The sequence below is a fragment of the Salvia hispanica genome, chromosome 2 (genome assembly GCF_023119035.1).
Source record: "Salvia hispanica cultivar TCC Black 2014 chromosome 2, UniMelb_Shisp_WGS_1.0, whole genome shotgun sequence".
In the NCBI taxonomy this organism is placed as follows: domain Eukaryota; kingdom Viridiplantae; phylum Streptophyta; class Magnoliopsida; order Lamiales; family Lamiaceae; genus Salvia; species Salvia hispanica.
The window spans coordinates 19,464,320-19,488,253 of NC_062966.1; the positions used below are offsets into that span (position 1 = coordinate 19,464,320).

Here is a 23,934-nt window from a genome sequence, read left to right on the forward strand (position 1 = left end):
GGGGTTCCAGTGCTTTTGTTTTTTGGGTTTTACAAATTCCAAACTACAATAAATTTAAAAAAGAATTTCTTTGAAAGGACGGAAATCACCTAGCTTATGCTCTGCGATCCGTTGATTCTAACATTAGGGTTTTCAAAACCCCCCCACGTAACTCCAAAAACTCCTAAGACCCTTGAAAAGTCCCTCACTCTCATTCCGCGTTTTAAAGGAAGTAACCTATGTTTGTTTTCTTTAAGGGGGGCTAACTCAAGAACTTCCCGCCCCGCTTATGAAGCAAATTGTATTTAATCATACATAATTGTGTCAACCCCAATTTGGGAAACATCAGGGTTAACTTTTGGGAAGAAACAAAGTAAAAAAAAAACATATTAAATAAAACCAATTGTATAACCAAAGTTGCTACTAACACCCCCCTTTTGAATCCCAGAGTTTAGTTACACGTATTTTAATAAACTAAAAACATAGATTGAAGGGGAAAAAAATTCGAACATAAAACTAAAGCAAATAAAACCCGTAGGTTAACCTTGTCGTTTTGATGTTCTTAAAATCCTTTTTCAACTCCTTGCACAATTGAAGCTCTACCTTTTTATCTCTATGAATGTGTTCTTTTGTGTGAAAAAAAATCCTTTTTAGGGGCTTGGGCCCCCTTTTTTAGGGGGGGATTATTCCCCAAAACATAAAAAAAAGATCTTCAAAAATTTTGGGAAATCTTTGGGGCAAAATCTAGGGCTGGCGGATTCCCCTTTCCCGGGGGGGCCGGGGGCACCTTGGCCCGGCCCCCGCGGGGGGTCCCGAGATCACCGGCCCCCGGTGGCGGACCCCACATGTCTTCCCGGCCCGGCCCCCGGCGGATCTTCTCCCGGGGCCAAATTTCCGGGGGCCGCCACAGGCCCCCGACCGCCGGGGGCCGGGGGGTCGGCCCTACAACTTTTCGGCGGTCGGCGGGGGGGCCTCGATCCCGTTTCCGGGCATGCGTTTTTCCCCTGTTTTAATTAGTTTTGTACTATTATTTTGATTTTTTAATTAGAATTTATATTAAATATAAAGTAAATACTAAGATTTAATAAGATTAATTCAGTTTTTTTGTATTTTTTATATAAGTATAATATCAATAGATTCATTCCGGCCCTCCACAGTTCTTAAAGGAGTAATTATTTAAATTTAAAATATAATCAACTATCAACTTATCCATACATAAAAATTGACATTAATACATTTTAAGTTATCTACTCCCTCCGTCCCAAATAATTCGACCCAATATTCTATTTTGGGCAGTCCCATATAATTTGTCTCATTTTACTTTTACCATTTTTTGTAGTGGGACCTCATATTTCACTAACTCATTCCTACTCACATTTTATTATAAAACTAATACTTTAAAAGTAGGACCCACATCCCACCAACTTTTTCAACTCACTTTCCATTAGATTTCTTAAAACTCGTGCCGGGTCAAAGTGTCCCAAATTATCTGAAACAGAGGGAGTACTAATTATTTAAATTTAAAATATAATTAACTTAGCATTATTTTAACCAATTGATATTCTATGATTAATAATTAGTCCAAATTTAAAATTATTAATTAATTAGCAATTGATCGTCTCTTTCTTTGACCAACTACTACTACTCATTTCCAATTTATGTAAGGTCTTACATGCATAACTCTGCTTACAAATACTAGTACTCCATTCAACAACAAATTAAACAAAGATGATACAGTAGGATAATTATTAGTGATACTGATACTCCCTCCCTAGACGTGGTCAACAACAGCACGAGGCAACTGAACATAAATCTGGCTTAAGCTTAACTTCTTCTCATCACTTGGAAAGCGTTCCAGTTTCTCCAATTCTCCATTAACCGCTTGGCAATGGATCAACAACACCGTGTTTGCAGCCAAGCCGAAGAGCGTCAGCGCCGTAGACAAGACAGCATAATCAACCATTTGCAGAGCCACGCCGCCCAAAGCCGAGAACCGCCACGATATAATCCCCTGCATAACTGCTGGCAGCGCGATGATCACGAACGCCACGCGCCTCATCCCCTTCACGAGAGTGGAGCTCCGCTTCAACGCCGCGAAGCCGTATTTGGATTCCACGACGACGACCGCATCCATCAAGCACCACTCCACCCACAAGTAGACGTACAGCACGACGAAGAGGATCATTGCCACGGCCATGAATATGATGAAAGGTTTGGTGGTGGGGCCCATCTCCAGCCCTAGAAGTGTGTTCATGCCAAAGTAAACGACACCGATGCAAAATCCGAAGGCGATGGAAATGGCGACGATGATTACAAAGTAGGCGAGCTTGGTGGCGAGGAGAGGGAGGAAGGTGGAGAGGATGGATTTGAGGGATGATGAGATTTTGATGGGGTTTCTGTGGAAGGCATGGAAGGTGCTGTGGGTGACGGAGGAGATGGAGAAGATGTTAAACATGAGGGGAACTATGCCAAGGAGGAGTTGGTGTAGGATTTGGGAGTTGGAAGCGACGGTAGAGAGGAAGAGGAGGTGATGGGAATTGAAGGGAGATGGCGATAGAGATGGAGATGGAGATGGAGATGGAGATGGAGATGGTGGCAGAGTCAAAGCGTGAATGATGTTGAAAAGAGAGACGGGGAAGATGAAGAGGAGAGAAAGGGCGGCGAAATGAAGGGAGTTGGAGCTGATTATGCGTGTGGTGTCGGAGAGAACTCTCCACAAGCTTGGCGGGCTCTGGACTGACATGATCACTGATGTGTGTGTGTGAAATAGAGGATGATTGGAAGAGAGATGTGGGTGGTCGTGGATATACATATTTAGGGGTGAGCATTCTGTTTCGGTTTGGATTTTTTGCCAAAATTTAGCAAAACTAAAATTCAAAATTTTGTGAAAATGAAAACTGAGTCAAACTTAATTATCCGAAAAACCAAACCTGAAATCCAAAAATATTAAAATCCAAACTATAAAGAAATTGAGCTCGAAAAATTGAAATTGCACAATAAATCCAAAAAATGAAAATATTAAAAATTAATTTTCTTACTCCTATATATTGAGAAGCAATGAGGAAATGTTCAATGTCTTTATATGGTCAACTTGTAGAAATAATGAGCATAACTTGTAGGACAATTTCCTTGTAGTTGCACATCATTTAATGCGTTGAATAGTTTTCTATGAAAATTTCATCTATTTCTCCGACAGCTCTGATCAATGGCACTGCATATATATATATATATATAAAAGTTGGAAGCATAAGTTGAAAAAGCACATGTGATTTCAATAGCGGATCCATGACTATTCCGAAATGGAGGAGGAGAAATAAAATAAAAGTTTATTATAATTTAATTTCCACAGGTTTTCAAATTTTGAAAATGTTTCAATATTTTTTTATTAGAAACAATAGTGAAAGGTGGACTTTTCATTGTATATCATAAAATTGTCATTCAACCAATCATCTCTCGTTCAAATAATAGTGAAGGTGGACCTTTCATTTCTGCAAGTCGGCAGTTTTCAGTTGAGTTTGGTTTAGAGCGGACTTGGCTATTTTTCAATGTTCGGAACGACGCTGGATGCAAACGGAAAGAACATACTCCATCCGTCCCCCATTAAGAGTCACAATTTTCCATTTCGGTCCGTCCCCAATTAAGAGTCACACTTCATTTTTACCATAAATAGTAAGTAGGTCACACATTCCACTAACTCAATTCACTCACATTTTATTATAAAACCAATATAAAAAATGAGTTTCACATTCCACTAACTTTTTCAACCAACTTTTCTTTACATTTCTTAAAACTCATGTTGATAATGAGCGTCTATGAAATGTTAGGAATAACAAGGAGTGTCAGTTACTAGGGTGGGATAATTACACTATGCATACAAAAAGTTTCACCTATGTTTTAAATTAGCACAAAATATTTTAAGTTTACATACATTATACAAAAAGTTTAATTAGTGTTTCAATTTATACATTCCATTTAAAAAACTTAACACCGTTACTCTTCTTATTTTAAACCATTATTATACCCTGCAATATGAAAACATCCATTAATAGATACGGAGTAGTATTATTTGATGTTTTTACTTATAGTTGTTGACGAAAACTAAATTGCCTTAATGAAAAATGATCGCAGCCATGTGCTTCCATATTGTGCTATTCTAAATTAGTTGTTCATTCATTCTTCTTCTTCTTCTAATTTTCCTAATTTCCTTCTTTGTTATTTATTTTATTTAAATTTGACTGCTATGGATAAATCAGCCATAACAGTAAAATACATCCTTAAGTCAATTCATCCAGTGTCATTGCGTTAATTATCTACTATTTTATTGTTAGGTTTATAGTCATGACCAATTTAATTATTTAGAAGCAACAAATAATTATTTTACTGTTTAAATAGTAAATTCGATTACTTGCTTGGTTGAATAAATAATTTTCCCGTATCTATACCAATCTGATATATGTGAACTTAAAATATTTTGTACTAATTTAAAATATAGGTGAAACTTTTTGAATGTATGGTGTAATTACCCCTACTAGGGTATTAATTAGCGATATCAGCTTAACGCCTTAACCAACAGAGAAATTATGTAATGATAGAAATCTTGAAATATTCTATGTATCTTTAAACATAGAACAATGCAATAAAATTAAGAAATGAGTCCAATATAGATTTTTTTTTCATTTTAAAAGTCAAAATTAAATTAATTATATAGGAGTAATATTTAAAATAAATTCAATTTTTAATTTAATTCTACTTTTTATATGTCCGGCCGTATGGAACCTAAATATCTTGAAAAATAGCTAGTATAAATTAAACCGAAAATTTAGATTTGATATGATTGGATTCAATTTGACTGTTTATTTTTGAATTTTTTGCTCATTCTTTATTCATGGCAAGTCGTAGTCGCCAGTGGCCCACTGCCATTAATCTCTAGTACACGCCCAACACCCAACTAATCCATTTTCAATTTTAATGTCTCCAACAATTCAAATCAAGCATTTTCTTTTTCATTCGCATAATTTTTTATTGCATATTTTGTACAACTTTTTTTTTTGTTTGGACAACTTCTTTTACACTAGTACTATATATTCATCTTGCTAGAGTAACCTAAAAAAATAAGACATGATCAAACATCATCTTGCAGAATATATATAACTACAAATAATTTACCATTATCTTAATTAATACTTAGCCCGTCCCTTAATAATGTAACTTTTGAATGTGTACAACTTTTAATAATACAATTAGTAAAATAAAAAAGAAAATTAAGTAATAGAATTATTGCTAGTAGACGGAAAAAAGTTTCCAACATAAAAAGTTCACAATTTTAAGAGGCAAACTAAAAATATGTTCATATTTTTAAGGAATGGGGAAAGTACTTAAAATAATAACAGAGCGGTCATATAATATATTTCTATTTACAAAACACAATATATAACATTTAGTTAAACTAAAAGAAGGGGTTTCGCACGTGTTCTATAGGAACATGACCCTTATATTCAACGATATTTATAAGTTTTCACTTTTCAAAATAGTACTATTATGAGTAACTGAGTTATTATATGGCAAGTTACGCAGTCTAAGTTCCTCATATCCGCTATATATTAACACACTTAGGGCATACTTGGTATGATGGAATGAAATTAGGGTGGAATGTAATGGAGGTTGGAATGGAATGAAGATAGGAATGAAATGTCAATTTCCTTGGATTTCCTTTGCATTTTCGTTCATGCACTCATTCATTCCACCACACCAAGCAAATGAATAGAATGGAAGTAGGAATCACATTCCATTCCGTCATACCAAGAAGCCTCTTAAAATGTTTGGTGATGCCGCCACGCTCTAATTTTGGTAGAAGGAAACTGAAATACGAAATTAACACTAAGAAATATGGTAACTAAAATTTGAAATAAAATCCAAAGGAATATAGATTGCGCAAGTTGACAAACTTGGCAACTCAGACACAATGGCGAATTGGCGACAAATTTTTACATTTACGAAAATAATTAGAACTATTCAAAAATAGAAGAATGCATGAGAAGGATCTATGCACAAATATTTCTAAGTTCAGAAAGCAGAAAAAAAACTAAGATTAAAAGTTACTCAAAATAAACTCCTAAAGGAAGCTATAAAGTATAAACTATTGTGACATGCAAAGAGGTAGTCTAAAAGCCTACCTAAAACCACATCAGGATCAGATGTTAAATGGAGATTGAATGCAGAGATTAAGTTAAATGGCTTCGAAGTGAAAAGCATGGTGTACTACTTTTGTCTCCCAACTCCTGTTATCCAATTAAAGTGCAAACCAATGGATAATAGCCAACAAATAAAGATCCTTCTACTTGACTTCTAAAAGCTGAATTGGCTTTTAACCTACACTAAAGGCACGAAAATTGTGGGTACGAAAAGACTAAATGACTACTACACAATTAACAATACAAGAGAAACACCAAATCAACACCGAAACTACTTAAACATGCATTGAAAAACTCCAAATTAAAAGTTAAAAAAAGGTTAACTGATAGAGATAAAGCAAGTTTAAGAACACTTAAACATGGTGAAAAAATGATGAAAAAACGAACCAACAAGAACTATACAAGGACATGCACATTTGAACCCGACTAGATTACGAAAATCATACAACAATCAGCCTTGCACTGTTGAGCACACATTTTTCAATTCTATTTTCTTCTACAAAATCAAACACAAAAAATAAATCTAAAACTGATTTTAAACTTAATTATAAATCCCACTTAAAAATATCACCAACAACAAAATTGATTAAAACACAAGAATTCAACATTAATTGAGAAAACAAATAAAAAACACAACTCAAAACAATACAAATTTTATTGCAAAACTAGTCAAATACTCAATTCAACAAAACTAGTCAAATACTCGTATATCAAACCCAAAAAATATATATATACAAGCTAGCCAAGTAACTCCTAGACCTTGTCAACAACATGTATCTGGCTTAACTTCTTCTCATCAATCGAAAAGTAGCCAAATTCCCCAGACTCCCCAAACGCCAACACCGTGTTTGCAGCCAACACAAAGAGCGACAGTAGCGTAAACAATGCAGCATAAACAACCAATTGCACAACCACCACGTTACTTGTCATGGCTGCTCTGCCGCCCAAAACCGAGAACAACGCCGATAAAATCCCCTCCAGAATCGCCAACATCGTGATCATCACGAACGCCACGCTCCTCATCCCCGTCGCCAGAATAGTGCTCCACTCGAAGCCGTATTTCCACTCCACGCAAAAGTAGACGAAGAGCACAGCGAACAGGATCATCGTCACGAAAATGAGGGCAGCGAAGCATGCGGTGGCGGCCTTGATCTCAAACCCTATCAGTATCATCACATAGAAAACGAGAGCCGTGAAAATTCCAAAGGCGGAGAGAATAGTAATGAAGGTTATAGAGTATGCGAGTTTGGTAGGGAGGAGAGGGAAGAAGGATGAGAGTAAGGATTTGAGAGATGGAAATAGTTTTCTTTGGGAGGCACAGAAGATGGTGTTGGGGACCGAGGAGACGAAGGAGATGTTGAATATGAGGAGAGATAAGCCGTAGAGGAGTTGGGATTTCGATTCTAACACGACGGTGTTGGAGGGAGATGGCGGGTTAAATAAAGTGTCAATGACGTGGAAGAGAGAGGTGGGGAAGACGAAGAAGAGATATAGGGTGGCGAAATGGAGGAGGATGGAGCTGATTATGCTTGTGCTTGACATCCTGAGAGATGAATGGAGGAGGGCGCTGTGGTGTGTGGATATATATAAGGAGGAGCAATGAGGAAATGTTCAAAGTCTTTGATGGTCAATATATATGTATAATTAATTAAATAGCATGACTTGTATGACATTTTCCATGAATTTAAATGCTTAGTTAACGCGTTCAATAATTTCATCTACTTCTCCTCCTCCATCACCACATTCAATCGCTTTAGATAATTAATTACTTTTATTAAAAAAATTTATATATAATCTAGTATTATATTATTATTAATACTAAAACAGATTCAATCTTAAAAATCATGTGTACTTTAAAATTAATTAAAAATTAAAAACTCCTTATTCGAATAACTAAATGATTAAATAAGTGATTTATATGGAGTACTTTTTCCTTTATTTAAAAAGTCCGTTGATCACTTGATTGGGGTTAATTTCTTTTTCTAAATTCCAAACTTACACGATGCTCTCATTTTCCACAACTAACTTAAAAACAAAACATGATCCACCACTACCTTTCTTTTATATAAAAAATAATCCACAATTATATTAAATGGAGTAATATAAAAATATAGCCATTTTTAATTTACGACATATCTAGCATTTATCAATATGAGATGAAGATGTGCACGAGATGCGCATATTATAATTTTCCAAAAATGAAAATTAAATTTATTAACATCCTAAGTTTAGAATTAAGTATGTACTGTCACTGATGATGTACGTATCCCTAAATTGAAACCAATTACAACACGTGAATTTAACATTGAAGAAAACAAATACGCCAATATTTATGTAATTTCTTGAAACAAATATACGAACTCAATATACTTATCCATTAATGTACTTTGTTACAAAACACACATAATTTTTCTTAAAATGCTATTGAACAAGCAAATCGGAAGTCATAATTCCTCATTAATATGGATTAACTAGACCTCGTCAACAACATCACGAGGCAACTGGACATAAATCTGCCTCATCTTCACCTCATCCGATTCCCCATTCACCGCATTGCAATGGATAAACAACACCATGTTTGCAGCCAAGCCGAAGAGCGTCACCACCGTAGACAATACAGCACAAACAGCCATCTGAATAGCCACGCCGTCACTCCACCCGCCAAATACAAGAACCGCCACGATATAATCCCCTGCATAATTGCCGGCAGCCAGGGGCGGAGGCACGGTGGGGCCAGGGGGGCCCTGGGCCCCTCACCCATTTGGATATTTACACTATATAATATATGTATGCAAAAAATTTTGTATGAAAATGCTAGCACAGTTGGATTGGATCTTGGCCTCCTGACCATGAGCTATGGAGTTCGATCCCTTCTTAGAACATTCTATTTTTTTGAGTTGGTTTCTTCTAGTTTGGTTCATTTGTTCTTTATTTATTAATATTATTAGTAATTTTGTATAAATAATTTTAACTTATGATTATAAGTATAATAAATTTGATTTTGATGCTATGCATGTATTTTGTGTGTGGCTTTTTCTTGTAATTTTTGTTAGTTTTTTCATATTCATTTATATTTTATGGATTTTCTCACATTAGTAACTTTTATTTTCACTAGTGATTTTGTATATATATCACTTTTAATTTATTAAAAAAAATGATTTTTATAATTTAAGAAAATAAAATAATTCTTTGATTTCATAAATAATTAATAATATTATATGATTATAAAAATAAATTTTAATGTGTCGCTCTTTACTATAAAAAATTTATAATAATAAATACCTTTTGATCTAATGAATATCAAAATATATCATTATAATATTAGTAAAATATGTTATGCTCTACAAAATCTATTCACTAATTAATTTTTCACCATTCGTTTCTCACGCGCGGTTTTGTTATGGCTGATGTTTCCGCGTCGTTAGCACTAAACAAACTCAATAAATTTTAGTAGTAGTTTGGGCTCCCCACCATTAAAGTTCTGGCTCCGCCACTGCCGGCAGCGCGATGATCACGAAAGCCACGCGCCTCATCCCCTTCACGAGAGTGGAGCTGCGCTTCAACGGCTCGAAGCCGTATTTGGATTCTACGACGACCACCGCATCCATCAAGCACCACTCCACCCATAAGTAGACGTACAGCACGACGAAGAGGATTATCTCACTTTAATTTTGCAGGTCTTAACAATTCTCTCTTTTATATATGGAGTATATTATATGTCATATTTTATTTTATCTTTATTAAATTCACTAAAAGTAATTCTTGAAAAATTTCATGCTATAAGACAAATGCTTCAAAGTAATAAACCGGAAAGACTAACATCATTATCCTAAGATATTTGCAATTCAAAGGCTGAAAATTGTCGGTATCACATTTCTCGTTTGAATCTGTCTCTCTATTACAATTTCTGGCGTTTTGAATGTATAATTAGTCATTAATTTCCTTTGTGGATGTTGATGTTCACTACAAACAAATAGTAGTACTATCTATCTCCACAAAATATCCCAAAAGCTGGAATTTTTTTTTTTTTTTTTGTGCTTGTAGCTCGCTCAACTAGATTGTTGTTTAATTATGTGTAAAATAAACATAGATTACTCTACAATTTTTTTCAAAACTAAGTTTTGGAGAGTCATAATTTTGGGTTAAGGTTAAAGTTAAAGTTAAAGTTGTGTGTCGACGGAATAATTTTTCACATGCATTAAATTTCATGAATTATGGCTAGCTCTACATGCATTATCCTTCTCCATACCGAATTAAGGAAGAGTTTTTGACGAAAATACATAGATTTAAACATAGAAAAGAATTCCACGAATTATGCCTCTACATATATCCTTTGGTTGTTTTCCTTTTGTATTGCTAACATGAACCAGCCCGAAATAATCCCGTGCAGAATTACCAACAGCGTGATCATAAGGAAAAGCACGCGCCTCATCCCCTTCGCCGATTCGACAACGGCGACAGCATCCATCAAGTACCACTCCACCCCCAAGTAGACGAGCAGCATGACGACCGGGATCATCGCCTCGAAACCGACTACGGACATGAAAGATTTGGTGGTGGCCTCAATATCCAACCCTAGAAACAAGAAGAAGGGTGGTGAAATGGAGTGAGTTGGAGGGGATGAATGGGGTGTGGATATATATTGAAAGAAATGTTCAAAGTCATTTTGTAGAAACAATTTCCATGCAAATACGTGTAAATTAATTGCTTCAAATAATTTGAATGGGAATTTCATCTAATTCTCCATCTAGAATCATGTCCGGTCTACAAATAATTTATCACAATCGACGTATTTGGTATCTATGAAATATATTCTCACGGTCCCATAAAAATATACTATTTTTTCCATCTTGCGTTCCATCACTTTTATTTTTGGTAAAAAATTCTAATGAGGTGAGTCAAATTTTTTAATAACAATATTTCGTTCATTTTTTTCTTAAGATCTCGCTTATAATTTATCATTTGCGTATTAAAACTCATGTCATTTCAACTTTGTGCTAATTTTTATAAGAGGAAGAGAGAGTATAACGCATTTACTTTTTAGAAAATGGCCCATCACTCTACTTGGAAAGAGAATTGCAGATATTTTTATGGATGTGGGAGTATGTTGAGAAGGATTTTAAGTTGTACATGTTTCTTCTTCTAATCTTTGTCTCTACATGTATAATAGTAATAATACTAGTAGTAATTATTAGAGTACAACTCCCTTTTGGTCCAAAACATATAGTCAAATTACGAATTTGGTCCATTACATTTATTTTCCGATTTTCAGATCCATAACATACGAAAATTGCTCTCGGTTTGGTCCTTTTTGGACGGCACCGTTAAAATGCGGAAGTCAAACGTTAATTAGCAAAAGTTTGACTCAATTAAGCTTAAAATTAGATTATTAAAGACTAAATAATTTGCTAATTTTTTTCTTAAAAAATATACCAATTAATTGTTTTCATAAAAAATACTAAATATTTATTTTCTTTAAAATAACAATTATTTAGTTTAACACTTTACCTCTCTTCTTTTCTTCTCTCGTTCTTTCTTCCCCCACACAGTAGCAAAGAATCCACCAAAACTTCGTCCTTAATTAGGAACACTGAGCAAACAAATTTGAAATCAAGAGGTTAGGGTTTTTGTTCTCTCGTTTCTGTTTTCTACAATTATTGCTTCAATTCTCTCGCGAATATAAGGTATTCTCTCTCCAACCATGAGTTGGGAGTCGCCGTCGCCGAACCCACCTGAAAATGAAGTGGATCCACCTGAGAATGAAGGCGAGAAGGGCCCTGGTCCGTCGGTAGCTAACCCTAGTCCCGAAGGTGGGTTGGTGTAGTCGAACCCTAGCCCCGCCGTGAAAGTCGAAGCAGAGCTACATTCTGGTAATGATGAGTCAAAGTCAAACCATAATTCTTACAAGGGTGCCGACGACCTCCGATTGACGCCGATGACCCCGAATTAGAGAGGAGGACGAAGATTAGACGCGACCGCTCGGTTTCTCGTAAGCCGCCACTTCCTCCGAAGGAGAAGGCCAAATTTGAGAAATTTATGTATATTGTTGTATATGCTCTATGTTTTGTAGTTGTTGTTGGGATATTTTGTATGTTGAATTAATTTGATGAAAATCCTAGTTTTTGTTTGAAATTTGTATTTTGAGTTCGATGCATTTGTAAGCTAGCTTGCTTCTTCTTCTTCGAGATTCGAACTTGTTCTTCGATGCATTTGCGAGCTAGCTAGCCGGGTAGATTTTGAAACTAACAAATCACCCGGCTGGGTGATAGAATATCTACCCATTCTGGACTCCTTACGCCTTTGAATCTTTGTATTTGTTGGTGCAAAACTCACCCGTTGCGATGTATGCCCGGGCGGGTAAGTAGCTTTGCTGTGTGAAATGGTAGATAGTGGTTCTGTTCGGGCATTTGACGTGCATTTCTGGCGGGTCTCCGGCAAGATTCATGCTGCTGCTGTGCTGAATTTTGTGTTAAAGCGTAGTGCACACCAATTGTTTGATGGAATGTTTAAGTGAGCTCCAATAAGTTTTTTACATCATATGAACAGATTTGATGAAAACACGATTAAAAATATATATATTTATTGGTATATTTTTTTAAGAAAATAATTAGTAAATTATTTAGTCACTAATAATCTAATTTTAAGCTTAATTTAATCAAACTTTTGCTAATTAACGTTTGACTTCTGCATTTTAACGGTGCCGTCCAAAAAGGACCAAACCGAGAACAATTTCGTATGTTATGGACCTGAAAATCGGAAAATAAATGTAATGGACCAAATTTGTAATTTGACTATATGTTTTGGACCAAAAGGGAGTTGTACTCTAATTATTATTATTGGTATTTTCCTATGTAGGCAAATTCGTAGGAAAAATTTGTTTTGAGTTGGTAAGGTTCTTAATTGTGTTGTATATATAATCATGCGTAAACTATTTATCTACTTTGTGAGTATATAATTGTAGGCTTGTAGCATTTTTCTGAAAACCATTTTTTTGGCAAGTGAGAATAATATGATGAGCCCATTCTTTAGGGTCTGTGCTAGAAAGCCCAACTACCACATAATAGATGGATTGATAATTATTTTGGACTTAAATCAATTTATTTAAGGATAACTTATTGGGTTCAGCATAATAGATGAGCCAATTCTTTAGGGTCTGTGCTAGAAAACCCAACAACCACATATTCATTGAATGTAGGTGTGAGAACTACACACTTTTTCAAGCATCACACCACTCTCAAAGCTCACCTGCATATATGATTACTTATCAAATCTAGGAGCATTGTTTGGGCAATACATTTATATAACATATGGAGTATATAGTAGTAGTATATCTTACAACATCATTTCATTCTTACAAGTGTATATTCAAACCAAAGATTCAACATATAACATACTTAATTAATTGATAACTTGGTTAATTAACGACTCCTAGACCTTGTCAGCAACATCATCTTGAGTCAACTGGACATAAACCTCCCCCAGCTTGTCAAACTTCAATTCCTCCGATTCCCCATTCAACGCTTTGCAATGGATAAACAACACCGCGGTTGCAGCCAGGCCGAAGAGCGTCACCGCCGTAGACAATACAGCGTAAACAACCATCTGGATAGCCACGCCGTCGCTTGTTCTTGCTGCAGCGCCGCCTGCCAAAACCGAGAGCCACCCCGACATAATCCATTGAAGAATCGACAGCGGCGCGATGATCTGGAACGCCACGCGCCCCATCCCCTTCACGAGACTTGAGCTCCGCTCGAACGGCGCGAAGCCGTACTTGGACTCGACGACGACGATCGCATCCACCAAGCACCACTTCACCCCCAAGTAGACGAACACCGCGACAAACAAAATCATCGTCATGAAAACGACGAGCATGAAGGATTTTGAGGTGGGGTCGATCTCCAACCCTGTAACCATCATACAAACCAAAACGGCACCGATGAAAATTCCGATGCCGAAGGAAATAGCCACGAAGATTACGAAGTAGGCGAGCTTGGTGGCGAGGAGAGGGAGGAAGGTGGAGAGGATGGATTTGAGGGAGGATGAGATTTTGATGGGGGTTTTGTGGAAGGCATGGAAGATGCTGTGGGTGACGGAGGAGACGGAGAAGAGGTGGAAGATGAGGATGAGTAGGAAGTAGATGAGTTGGGATTTGTCGAATGAGGGGATTTGGCCTTGGGAGGTGGAATCAACGGTGGAGAGGAGGCGGCGGTAGTGGGAATTGAAGGGAGATGAAGATGGAGATGGCGGCTGAATCACAGTGTGGATGATGTTGAAGAGAGTGATGGGGAAGATGAAGAGGAGAGAAAGGGAGGCGAAGTGGAGGGAGTTGGAGCTGATTATGCGTGAGGTGTCGGAGAGGACTCTCCACAGGCTTGGCGGGCTCTGGGCTGACATGATCACTGATGAATCTAACAGAGGAATGGAGAGTTTGAAGGGTTTTTTGTTAGGGTGGACGTACTTATGTTATATAGAAGAGTTATGAGGAAATGTTCAATTATTGTATTTAGTCAATTTGTAGAAATAGTTAACCGCCAAATTCAAGCATTGCGCTTAACGTGTCCAATTATATGTTATGGAAATTTCATGTATTTCTCCGTCACCAACTACGCTTCTATTCAATCGCTTTAAATTTAATATAGCCACTAAACTAGCTATTTTGTCAATTAGTAGTAGTATGATTTATATGTATGCATGGGCAAATGATCTTTTTTTTTTTTTTTTGTATTTTGGACGTTGTCGATGTTCCCTGTAATTAAGCCAATATATCCGCCAAATTAATTTTCAAGAAAGATGGTTGTAGGGGTTGTAGGGTGGATGTATATTGATGAGGAATATATGGTAGTATATAATTACTTTTCAAAGTCAATTGTGTCAATTTCCAAGCAAATTTAATTACGTTAATAATATGAATGGAAATTTTCGACAATCTAGACGTTCCTACATGGACTTGGAATGGTGTAAATACTGTATCTGTTTTTCAAACTACTACCTCCGTAAGTTTGTCAAATTTTGTATACTATTTGAATAATGACAATTCGTATTCAATGTGACATGCGATGCCTTGGTTGACAATATAAATAATCATATTTTTTGCAAGGCATATTATAAGGACCAGACAACCCCAAAACGGGTACAAATAATCCACTAATTCATTTTACCTACATTTTTAAAGTTGTACAACATAAATGGGACAATGACATCATACCCAAATAAAAATAAAAATAAAAATAAACGATACGATGATTAATTGTTGAGACAACTAGCTAGACCTCATCAACAACATCCAGTGGTGGCAACTGGACATAAACCTGCCCTAACTTGTTCACATCACTCTGCAACTCCAGTTCTCCATTATACTCTCTACAATGGACGAACAACACCGTCTTCGCAGCCACGCCAAAGAGCAACACCACGGTAGACACCGCAGCGTAAACAACCCCTCCAGCGCAGCCGCCCAACACCGCCGCCAAAACCCCCTGCATAATGCCGAACGTCAGGATCACGAAGAACGCTACGCGCCTCGCCCCCTTCACGAGACCAGCGCTCCTCTTGAACGGCGCGCATTTGGACTCGACGACGACGATCGGGTCCATCAGCGACCACTGCACTCCCAAGTAGACGAGCAGCGCCGGGAGCAGGATCGCCACCGCGGCAGCCACGGCAATGACGGGTTTGCTGGTGGGCTCGACCTCGAAACCTAGAGCCATCCAGGCCATGAGAATGATCGCCGTGCAGATTCCGAAGGCGATGGAAATGGCGACGATGATTACAAAGTAGGCGAACTTGGTGGCGAGGAGAGGGAGGAAGGTGGAGAGGATGGATTTGAGGGATGATGAGATTTTGATGGGGTTTCTGTGGAAGGCATGGAAGGTGCTGTGGGTGACGGAGGAGATGGAGAAGAGGTTGAATATGAGGAAGAGTAGGAAGTAGAGGAGTTGGGATTTGTTCAAAGAGGGGAGCTGGCCATACTGATACTGGGAAGAATTGAAGGGAGATGGAGATGGAGATGGAGATGGGTCCTGAAGCAGAGTGTGGATGATGTTGAAGAGAGGGATGGGGAAGATTAGGAGGAGAGATAGGGTGGTGAAATGGAGGGAGTTGGAGCTGATTATGCGTGCGGTGTCGGAGAGGACTCTCCTCAAGCTTGGCTGGATCTGGGCTGACATGATCACTGATGAATCAAAGAGAGATACAGAAAGAGCTATGAAGAGGGTGGTGTGGATAGGATCATAGATATGTGCCCATTAATATATACATTATGTAGTAAGTTGGAAGTAATTGTGGTTAATTTGTATAATAATCTGCAGCAGCACGTTTAACGCGTCCATTATTAATTAATGGAAGGGAAGTTTCCTACAAGCGGGAAAGTAATATGCTTTTTAAAATTTTACAGATTAGACTACTGTTGAGCATAATGGGATGGATCATAGCACACAAATTACGACGAGCTAAGCAATAGAAATTTAAATTAGCTATAATTTGTGTGACCATATATTTCGCGTGGGTTTCTTTTAACTAGACATATCTATGCATGGTCGGTTGTTGTGCCCACCATATGTAATTCTATCCCATGAACTTCTGTAAATACTAGTACTACAATGAACTATGGACTTGTGACTAGTATATGAATATATGATTGGGTGATATTTTCCTCTACCTCAGTTATTTATAATGTTGAAAAAGGTTGAGCTCTGTGATATTCATTTAAGATTGGGAATAGATTTAACATCAAAAGACAAAATTATACTACTTTGTATCTAGATTTGAGCAATCCAGAAATACTCACTCAGACGAGTCACTATGTGACCATACATAAGAGAATTTGTCGAGTCATATTCTTAGAAATGATTCTGTGTTTCGGACAAATATGACTCGACCGAGTCACAGTCAATGGAATTTACCTTGGTCAAGTCCGACAGGTCTCTTATTTTGTCTATTTCATGGTTCATTACCCGTTTGCCGTTGAGTGTTAGCAAGCAAAACTCTTTGGAATGAGAGGAATATAAAGTTTTCAACTAATTACACTACAGTATGACATACTCTGCTTTTTGGACTCAAACTTGCAAACATCATTATGGTTTAATGTGAAGTTCTCTGCATTTATTTCAAGTTCCACCATCAAAGCCCAAAGCCAGGTCTGCAACCACTCTCTAGCGCTATATTTTGGCGTCTGTGCATCACAGTGTATAAAAAAACTAGGGTGTATCTTGACTAATCAGTGGATTACCTCATGTTCTGGTGTTTACAATTACTCAAAAGAAATCCCAGGTCACAAATTTGAAGGTCTTAATTAGACCAATTTTTTAACAACTATTCCAGTTATCAAGATTGAATGCACACATTTTCGTGGTGCAATCAAGCGAAACATAACGGCCTACATCACAAACTACATTGTAACTGAATCTAGAATGCGCAAAATGAAAAATCCAGCACAAACAACAACGTAAAAACACTATGTCCATCTCAACCTATATCACCTAATATCTCGATAGTCTCATTCTTTAAAGCAAGAAACTGAATCAACAGAGGAAGCAATGCTAGGGATATTATGCATTGTCATCGTGCATTTCAAATTCAATAGCGCAAGCCCATAATTTAACAAATGACAAAAGGGGTCAGCATATTGGAAAAGTTCAAACTCATTATGCTTCATCATTGATATATTTCAAACGTGCATAATCATTACAAAACTTTCCAGACACATCGAAACAACAATTGTAAATCCGTTCTGAATTATCACCCAATACTACCAGATATATCTTCATTTGCTTTAATTTTACCCCTCTTCTCTTCAAATAAAGTGAAAGAAAGGCCAACTTGATGACCAAAGAATCGAAGAACAATTTCATCTAAGCTGTATTATCTGTAAAGGGCAGAAATCTAATATGTAAACTGTAGCCTTGACAAACCTTTGGCAAAAGGTATGTGCTTGTAATGATGCCTTCCTTCTCCACTTACCATTTCGATGAATTAAAGTATCTCTTCAAAGCTACGTCGACTTACTTTAAGCCATCTCCGTTGACACAAAATATTCCATTTGAAGAAGAAGCTTCATCACCAAATTTTCATTCTCTCACTAGAGTAAAAACTTAAGCTTTCTTTTCTCTACCATAACACGAGATCAAAATGGATGTTATTGAACCTCACCGTTAACCTGAGCTTCCAAAACTGGTTCATTTTCTTCACTTGCTGATTCCAAACGATACGATTTACAGCTGAAGTAGAAAACTGTGCTCATCATCGAGTCGATCATCACCACAAACGAATACATCACCACCAAAAGAGGCCCTTCCCATAACCTAGAAGAGCCATCTCCATAGCTGAGTGTCTTCACCCTATGCTCAAACAGACCCTCCACAAAAGCCATACCTATAGTCGACCCAAGGAATATCAACAGCCCAACTTGCGTCTGCCCTTTTATCAACGAACTAGAACGGAGCACTGCCTGAGGCCCTGCAACATCCTCAAGAACAGATATCACAATAGCAGTGTTGCAGATGATGATAGCATTGGCAAAAATGATTGAGAAAATTAACCCTACTACCATTGCAGGGTAAAGAATCAAGTCAGATGGGAACCCCATGATCAAGAATACGCAGCTCACTACAACGAGGAGGACTATGAAGAATGTGAGGCAACCGGACATTACTAAACACCCCCACAAATATGTGGTGACAATTCGCTTCCAAATCTTGCAGATGAACACAGAGAACTTCGAAGCATCAAACTTCTTCCTCGAGTACGTGCAATCAACTGTGTGAACCACAGCAGCCTTTGACAGAAGCAGCAGTGAGACGAACAAGGGGAAGCACATTGCTGCAGAGATCACCATCTCCGCCATTCTATGGCATGACTGTTTGACGAAAGGCTTGAGAGGGAGTCCACTCGATTTCGCAACTAGCAAGAGGCGAAAGCTCAGCCGCTTCACGAGCGATTGATCGACCAACACGTTCGACAAGAGCACGGCCGAAACAGGGCAGATTAACACTGCCACGATCAACATGAATCCGCCCGAATTGAATCGAAGAATCCAAACAGTTTCTCTCAAAATGTCCAACGCACCCATGGAATGAAATTGGTGATTGGAACGAGTATCATTCACAGACGTCTCCAATTCGAGATTCTCGATATTTATCCCTTGGTTCTCCTCGTGTTTCAATGCGCTCGAGCCAGGCCGCGGGCCCAACCCGCTCGAGACTTCCATTTCGACAGTTTCCTCCTTCTCGAAACAACTTTTTGAATAAATCAAGACAGAAATCCCCAAAATTTCTCCGACCTATCGAAGAAACTGAAATGCTGAACAAAATTGGCAGTCAGATCTAAATGAATCGCGGCAACAGAATGCCTCCGAAATCGCACGGTGAATCCTCAATTTCCCCGTGAGTTCCACATAGCCTAAAAGGAGGCACGCGTTGATTCAATCAATCTGTAACATCAATCAGAGAAAGAGAGGAGAGAATATTGATGAGTAAAATCTGAAGTCAGATTGAAGCTGGCGCGAGATGGAGGAAAGTCAGGCTAAGAGAGATAGGGAAATCACATTGAAAAGGAGAGGACGGTGCTTGATCGATCTCGAGTGTGAAAGAATGAAAATTGAGACTATTTTTGGATTTTGGAGGTGCGGATTTTTGGGGGCGATTCACGTTGTGGGAGAGGGGAACTCAGTTGCCATACTATATTTACACACTTGCACTGTATCTATAGTCCCATTGAATCAGATTTTAGCAGATGCAGATGTATAACTTGACAACTGCAGATTACAATATTACACTAGTACACTATTATTTTAATATTCAGTCAAATTTAGGGCTAAATTGTTGTAGTAGCATATTTCTATTACTTTCGTTATTATAATATAGCTCAATAACGTAACTTTAATCATTACTAATCAAAATTAATATATTTTGTAGTTGTTTTTTCGGTGATTATATTTTTGCAAATGTGAAAAATGAAAAAAATTAAAATTAAGTACTTATAGTAGTAGTAGTGTAGTACTAACATTAAATCTTTGGCTGTCGGTGGCTCTACCGAACTTGTTGTTTGCCAGATAAACCAGATCTGCTGTTACAAACCAAATTGGCAAATTGAAAGGGATAATTATCAGCAATATATTCTCACGTGGGATTAGTTATTATATGAGTAGTTGTTATTTGATTTGTTTCCTATTTTAGAGAATTTGATGTTATTTTGTTAGTATTTGATTTGTTTGCTATATAATGAGTTGGTTTTTTAAATTTACCTTATAATCAATCAATATATGGATATCTAGGTAACAATTGATGATATCAAATAAATCAATCATAGATCTACTTCTTATGTTAGTTTTGCTGGACGTTCTCTCCTTCTGTGCTTCTCGTTAATTTTGATGTTCTTAACTTTAATTTGTAAAGCCGGAAGACTCTCAACTCTTAAGCCTTTCCTATCAACCTTCATTATTTATTAGGATGGGCACAGAAGGATAGAGCTAAGTCTCTTATATTCGATTGGCAAAATATAGCTAAAAAATAATTGAACATAATATCCATTTGAATGTTTTAACTAAAATCCGCATTAGTCACATTAATAGTTTTATTAAGATTTGATAAAAATAAATTGAGAAACAATTAATAAATCTTAATAAAAAATTAGTAAGTATTATTATATACTAGTTCTAAATTCGAATCTTAATTCATTTATATTAAATAATAATTGATAGTGATTAAATATAGTCGTATGATGAAAGTGTACACGGATTACTAAGAGCATCTCCAATGGCGGACGTCGCGGACGTCCGACCGTCGGACGTCGTAGTGAAGACGAAGGGCGGACACGCCCGTCCCATATGCCCGTCGGATGGGCTCGGACGTCCGCCACTGTGGCGAGGGTCGGACGTCCGAGTTTTAATTTATTTATTTTTTAAAAAAATATAAATAGGGCTCGTTGAACTTCATTTTAAATTATGTAATTTTTTTTTAAGTTTATGTAATTTTTTTAATGAAGTATTCGAATTTTCCCGTATTCCGTGTCGACATTTTAATTCCGTAAATTGAATAATTGCGGGAAGTCCTAGTGGATGTCCTAGTGGGAAGTCCTAGTGATGTGACAATAAATGGGAAGTCCTAGTGATGACGTGGCAGAAAGTTTTTGTGAGAAGTCCTAGTGGGAGGGGCGCCACCGAAGATGCTCTAAGCTTACGCAAATCGGCCTAGCCCAAATGATAGAGCCCATTAATAATATAGTACTCCCCCCGTCCCAAGGAAGATGACCCCTTTCTTGGGCGGCACGGGATTTAATGCAACTTTATTTTGTGTGTTAAATGGAGAGAGTAAAGTAAGAGATAGAGGATAAAGTAGAGATAAAGAAGTTTCTATTTTAAGTAATGGGTCATCTTGGTTGGGACAAACCAAAAAGGAAAGTGAGTCATCTTTAATGGGACAGAGGGAGTACTATTCTCGCATTATTGTTTTATTCAAATTTGTAAAAATTACTACTCCATCCGATGGAGTCCATCGGCCCTTCGGCCTTCCCCACGATTCTGTTTTTTTTTTTATAAAAAAGATTTTTTGGGTATTGAGTTTTCGTCTTTTCGGTTTACCGACTCAGGCCATCTCCAACTATTTACACTAAATTCAAACTCATTTTTTCAGTTCTGTCATATCAAACAGTAATTCTACCCCAACCATTTACACCAAACTCAAACCCAAAAGAATATTCCATATTCACCTACTGCTTTTTACTTTTTCAATCTAACCTACATATTTATTTAAATTACACATTAAGGGCATCCACAATGGGGCGGACGATGCATCGTCCGTCGCATCGTCCGCCACTGCAGCATCGCGGACGATGGGTTAACCATCGTCCGCGCCCGATATATCGTCCGCGGACGATGCACGGAGGATACCCATCGTTCGTCGCATCGTCCGCCACTGTGGAGGACGCGGACGATGGGCACGCGTTTCTTTTTTTTTATTTTTTTTTAATTTTTTTTTCTTATTTAAACACTACTATTCTCTACCATTTCACACACTCCAATTTCACATCTCTTCAATTTCTCTTCAATTATTCTCTCTCATCGTCTCAAAAATGAATCCCGACGACTACGATTTGAGTACATCGGATGGCTGCAGATGGGCCTTGACTCGAGCCTTGTTCGATGCCGTTAATGAAGCCAAGGCGGAATGCTTGGCACAAATGCAGCGGGAGCAAGCGGCAATGGCAGTGGCGGAGGCGGAGGCGCGGGTCCCTCGCCCGATACGACGTCGGACGTATGTCCCCCGCGAGCACGACGTAGCGCACGAACGTCTGTTCGCAGATTATTTTGCCGAGAATCCAAGGTGGGGCCCGAATATTTTTCACCGACGTTTTAGAATGAGCCGAGATCTTTTTCTCCGCATTGTGCACACGTTGGAGGGACGTGATGAGTACTTCCAAGCATCGGGAAGACGGGATCGGGCAGACCCGGACTTACGCCGCGTGCGAAGTGCACGGTTGCGATCCACCAGTTGGCCTACGGCACAACAGCGGATATGTTCGACGAGTACCTTCACATCGGGGATACTTATAAGTTAGTTGTGGAGGCTTTTGGCGACACATATTTGCGACGCCCGATTGCTGACGATTGCCAGAGCCTGATGCGGATGCACGAGATAGTGCACGGCTTCCCTGGGATGCTAGGGAGCATCGATCTGTATGCACTGGCAGTGGAAGAACTGCCCGACGGTCTGAAGAGGCCAATTTACTAGCGGCTACAAGGGCAGCCACCCGACGATGATCCTAGAAGCCGTCGCTGACCACCGCCTCTGGATCTCGACATGCCTACTTTGGTGTAGCCGGGTCGAACAACGACATCAACGTCCTCAACTCCGTCCACCCTATTCGCCGATCGGTGCAGGTGTGTCGCGGTCCGGCCATTCGAGTTCACATCGCCAACGGCCGCACACATCATATGGGGTACTACTTGGCCGATGGCATATACCCTAGGTGGTCTGTTTTTTTGAAGACGATCAGCTACCCAATTGGTGAGAGGAGAGTCTTGTTTGCGCCAAAGCAGGAGTCCGCGCGGAAGGATGTGGAGTGGGCTTTTGGGGTGCTCCAATCGCGATGGGCAATCGTGAAAGGTCCGGCACGTTTCTGGTACAAGAAGTCATCGTCGACGTCATGTATGCGTGCATCATCATGCATAACATGATGAAGCCGGATCTAGCTTCAGCACGGCGACCTCGCCGGTCACTCGAGGATTACCGACTGGCTTCGGTGCGGTTCTAGAGCGACAGGCCTCAATGCGCAACCAACAAGACCATACTCAGCTCATGACCGACATGATTGAAGAAGTTTGGAACCGCAACCGCCGCCGTTGAGAAATTGTAGTTTTTTTTTTTCGTATTGTAATGTTTGAATTTTAATGAAATGAAGTTAGTTTTCCAAAATTTGAAGTATTTAAATATTCAAATAATAGAAAAATGCTTAGGGCGTCGCTTAGGGCGGGCTATAGTCCGCCCCACTGCAGGTGGAATAGGAGGAGGATAAAATGCTGACGTGGCGGTGCTTAGGGCGTCCCATTGTGGATGCCCTAACCCCATAATAATTTGTTAATAATTTATATAAATTAAATATCACATTCTTTAATTTATTTTTCTTATAGTATATAATATCACAAATTACACAGAAGAAATAATTAATACTAATAATTTATATAAAATAAAATGAATGTTGTTTGACTTTTTAACTAAATAATAGATTAAAGAATAATTATACTTAAATTAAATACTACAAATACTTAACC

The 23,934-nt window shown here is 38.1% G+C and overlaps 3 protein-coding genes across 3 annotated transcripts; 1 reads left to right on the forward strand and 2 right to left on the reverse strand.

The window, feature by feature from the left end:
- Window positions 1-1,662: 1,662 nt before the first annotated feature.
- LOC125207731 lies at window positions 1,663-16,390 on the reverse strand. The gene is made up of 2 exons (XM_048107197.1): window positions 16,010-16,390; window positions 1,663-2,362 (listed from the first exon to the last, which is right to left on the reverse strand). Exons 1-2 carry the CDS (start codon window positions 16,334-16,336, stop codon window positions 1,751-1,753), a joined length of 939 nt encoding a protein of 312 aa, XP_047963154.1. The 5' UTR covers window positions 16,337-16,390; the 3' UTR covers window positions 1,663-1,750.
- Window positions 16,391-17,793: 1,403 nt separating this feature from the next.
- LOC125203703 lies at window positions 17,794-19,892 on the reverse strand. The gene is made up of 2 exons (XM_048102115.1): window positions 19,711-19,892; window positions 17,794-19,596 (listed from the first exon to the last, which is right to left on the reverse strand). Exon 2 carries the CDS (start codon window positions 19,372-19,374, stop codon window positions 18,304-18,306), a length of 1,071 nt encoding a protein of 356 aa, XP_047958072.1. The 5' UTR covers window positions 19,375-19,596; window positions 19,711-19,892; the 3' UTR covers window positions 17,794-18,303.
- Window positions 19,893-22,235: 2,343 nt separating this feature from the next.
- On the forward strand, window positions 22,236-22,894 carry LOC125206420. The gene is made up of 2 exons (XM_048105673.1): window positions 22,236-22,486; window positions 22,585-22,894. The coding sequence occupies exons 1-2, from the start codon at window positions 22,236-22,238 to the stop codon at window positions 22,892-22,894; spliced, it is 561 nt and encodes a 186-aa protein (XP_047961630.1).
- The last annotated feature ends 1,040 nt before the right edge of the window (window positions 22,895-23,934 follow it).

What these genes read in the sequence shown, in the direction of transcription:
- LOC125207731 (XM_048107197.1), bottom strand. Translation starts at nt 16,336, where the DNA reads ATGTCAGCCCAGATCCAGCCAAGCTTGAGGAGAGTCCTCTCCGACACC. An exon ending in TCCACAGAAACCCCATCAAA is followed by an intron (nt 2,363 to 16,009) that starts ATCTCATCATCC and finishes AACCCCATCAAA; the next exon opens with ATCTCATCATCCCTCAAATC.
- LOC125203703 (XM_048102115.1), bottom strand. Translation starts at nt 19,374, where the DNA reads ATGGAAGTCTCGAGCGGGTTGGGCCCGCGGCCTGGCTCGAGCGCATTG.
- LOC125206420 (XM_048105673.1), top strand. Translation starts at nt 22,236, where the DNA reads ATGAATCCCGACGACTACGATTTGAGTACATCGGATGGCTGCAGATGG. An exon ending in TATTTTGCCGAGAATCCAAG is followed by an intron (nt 22,487 to 22,584) that starts GTGGGGCCCGAA and finishes AGTACTTCCAAG; the next exon opens with CATCGGGAAGACGGGATCGG.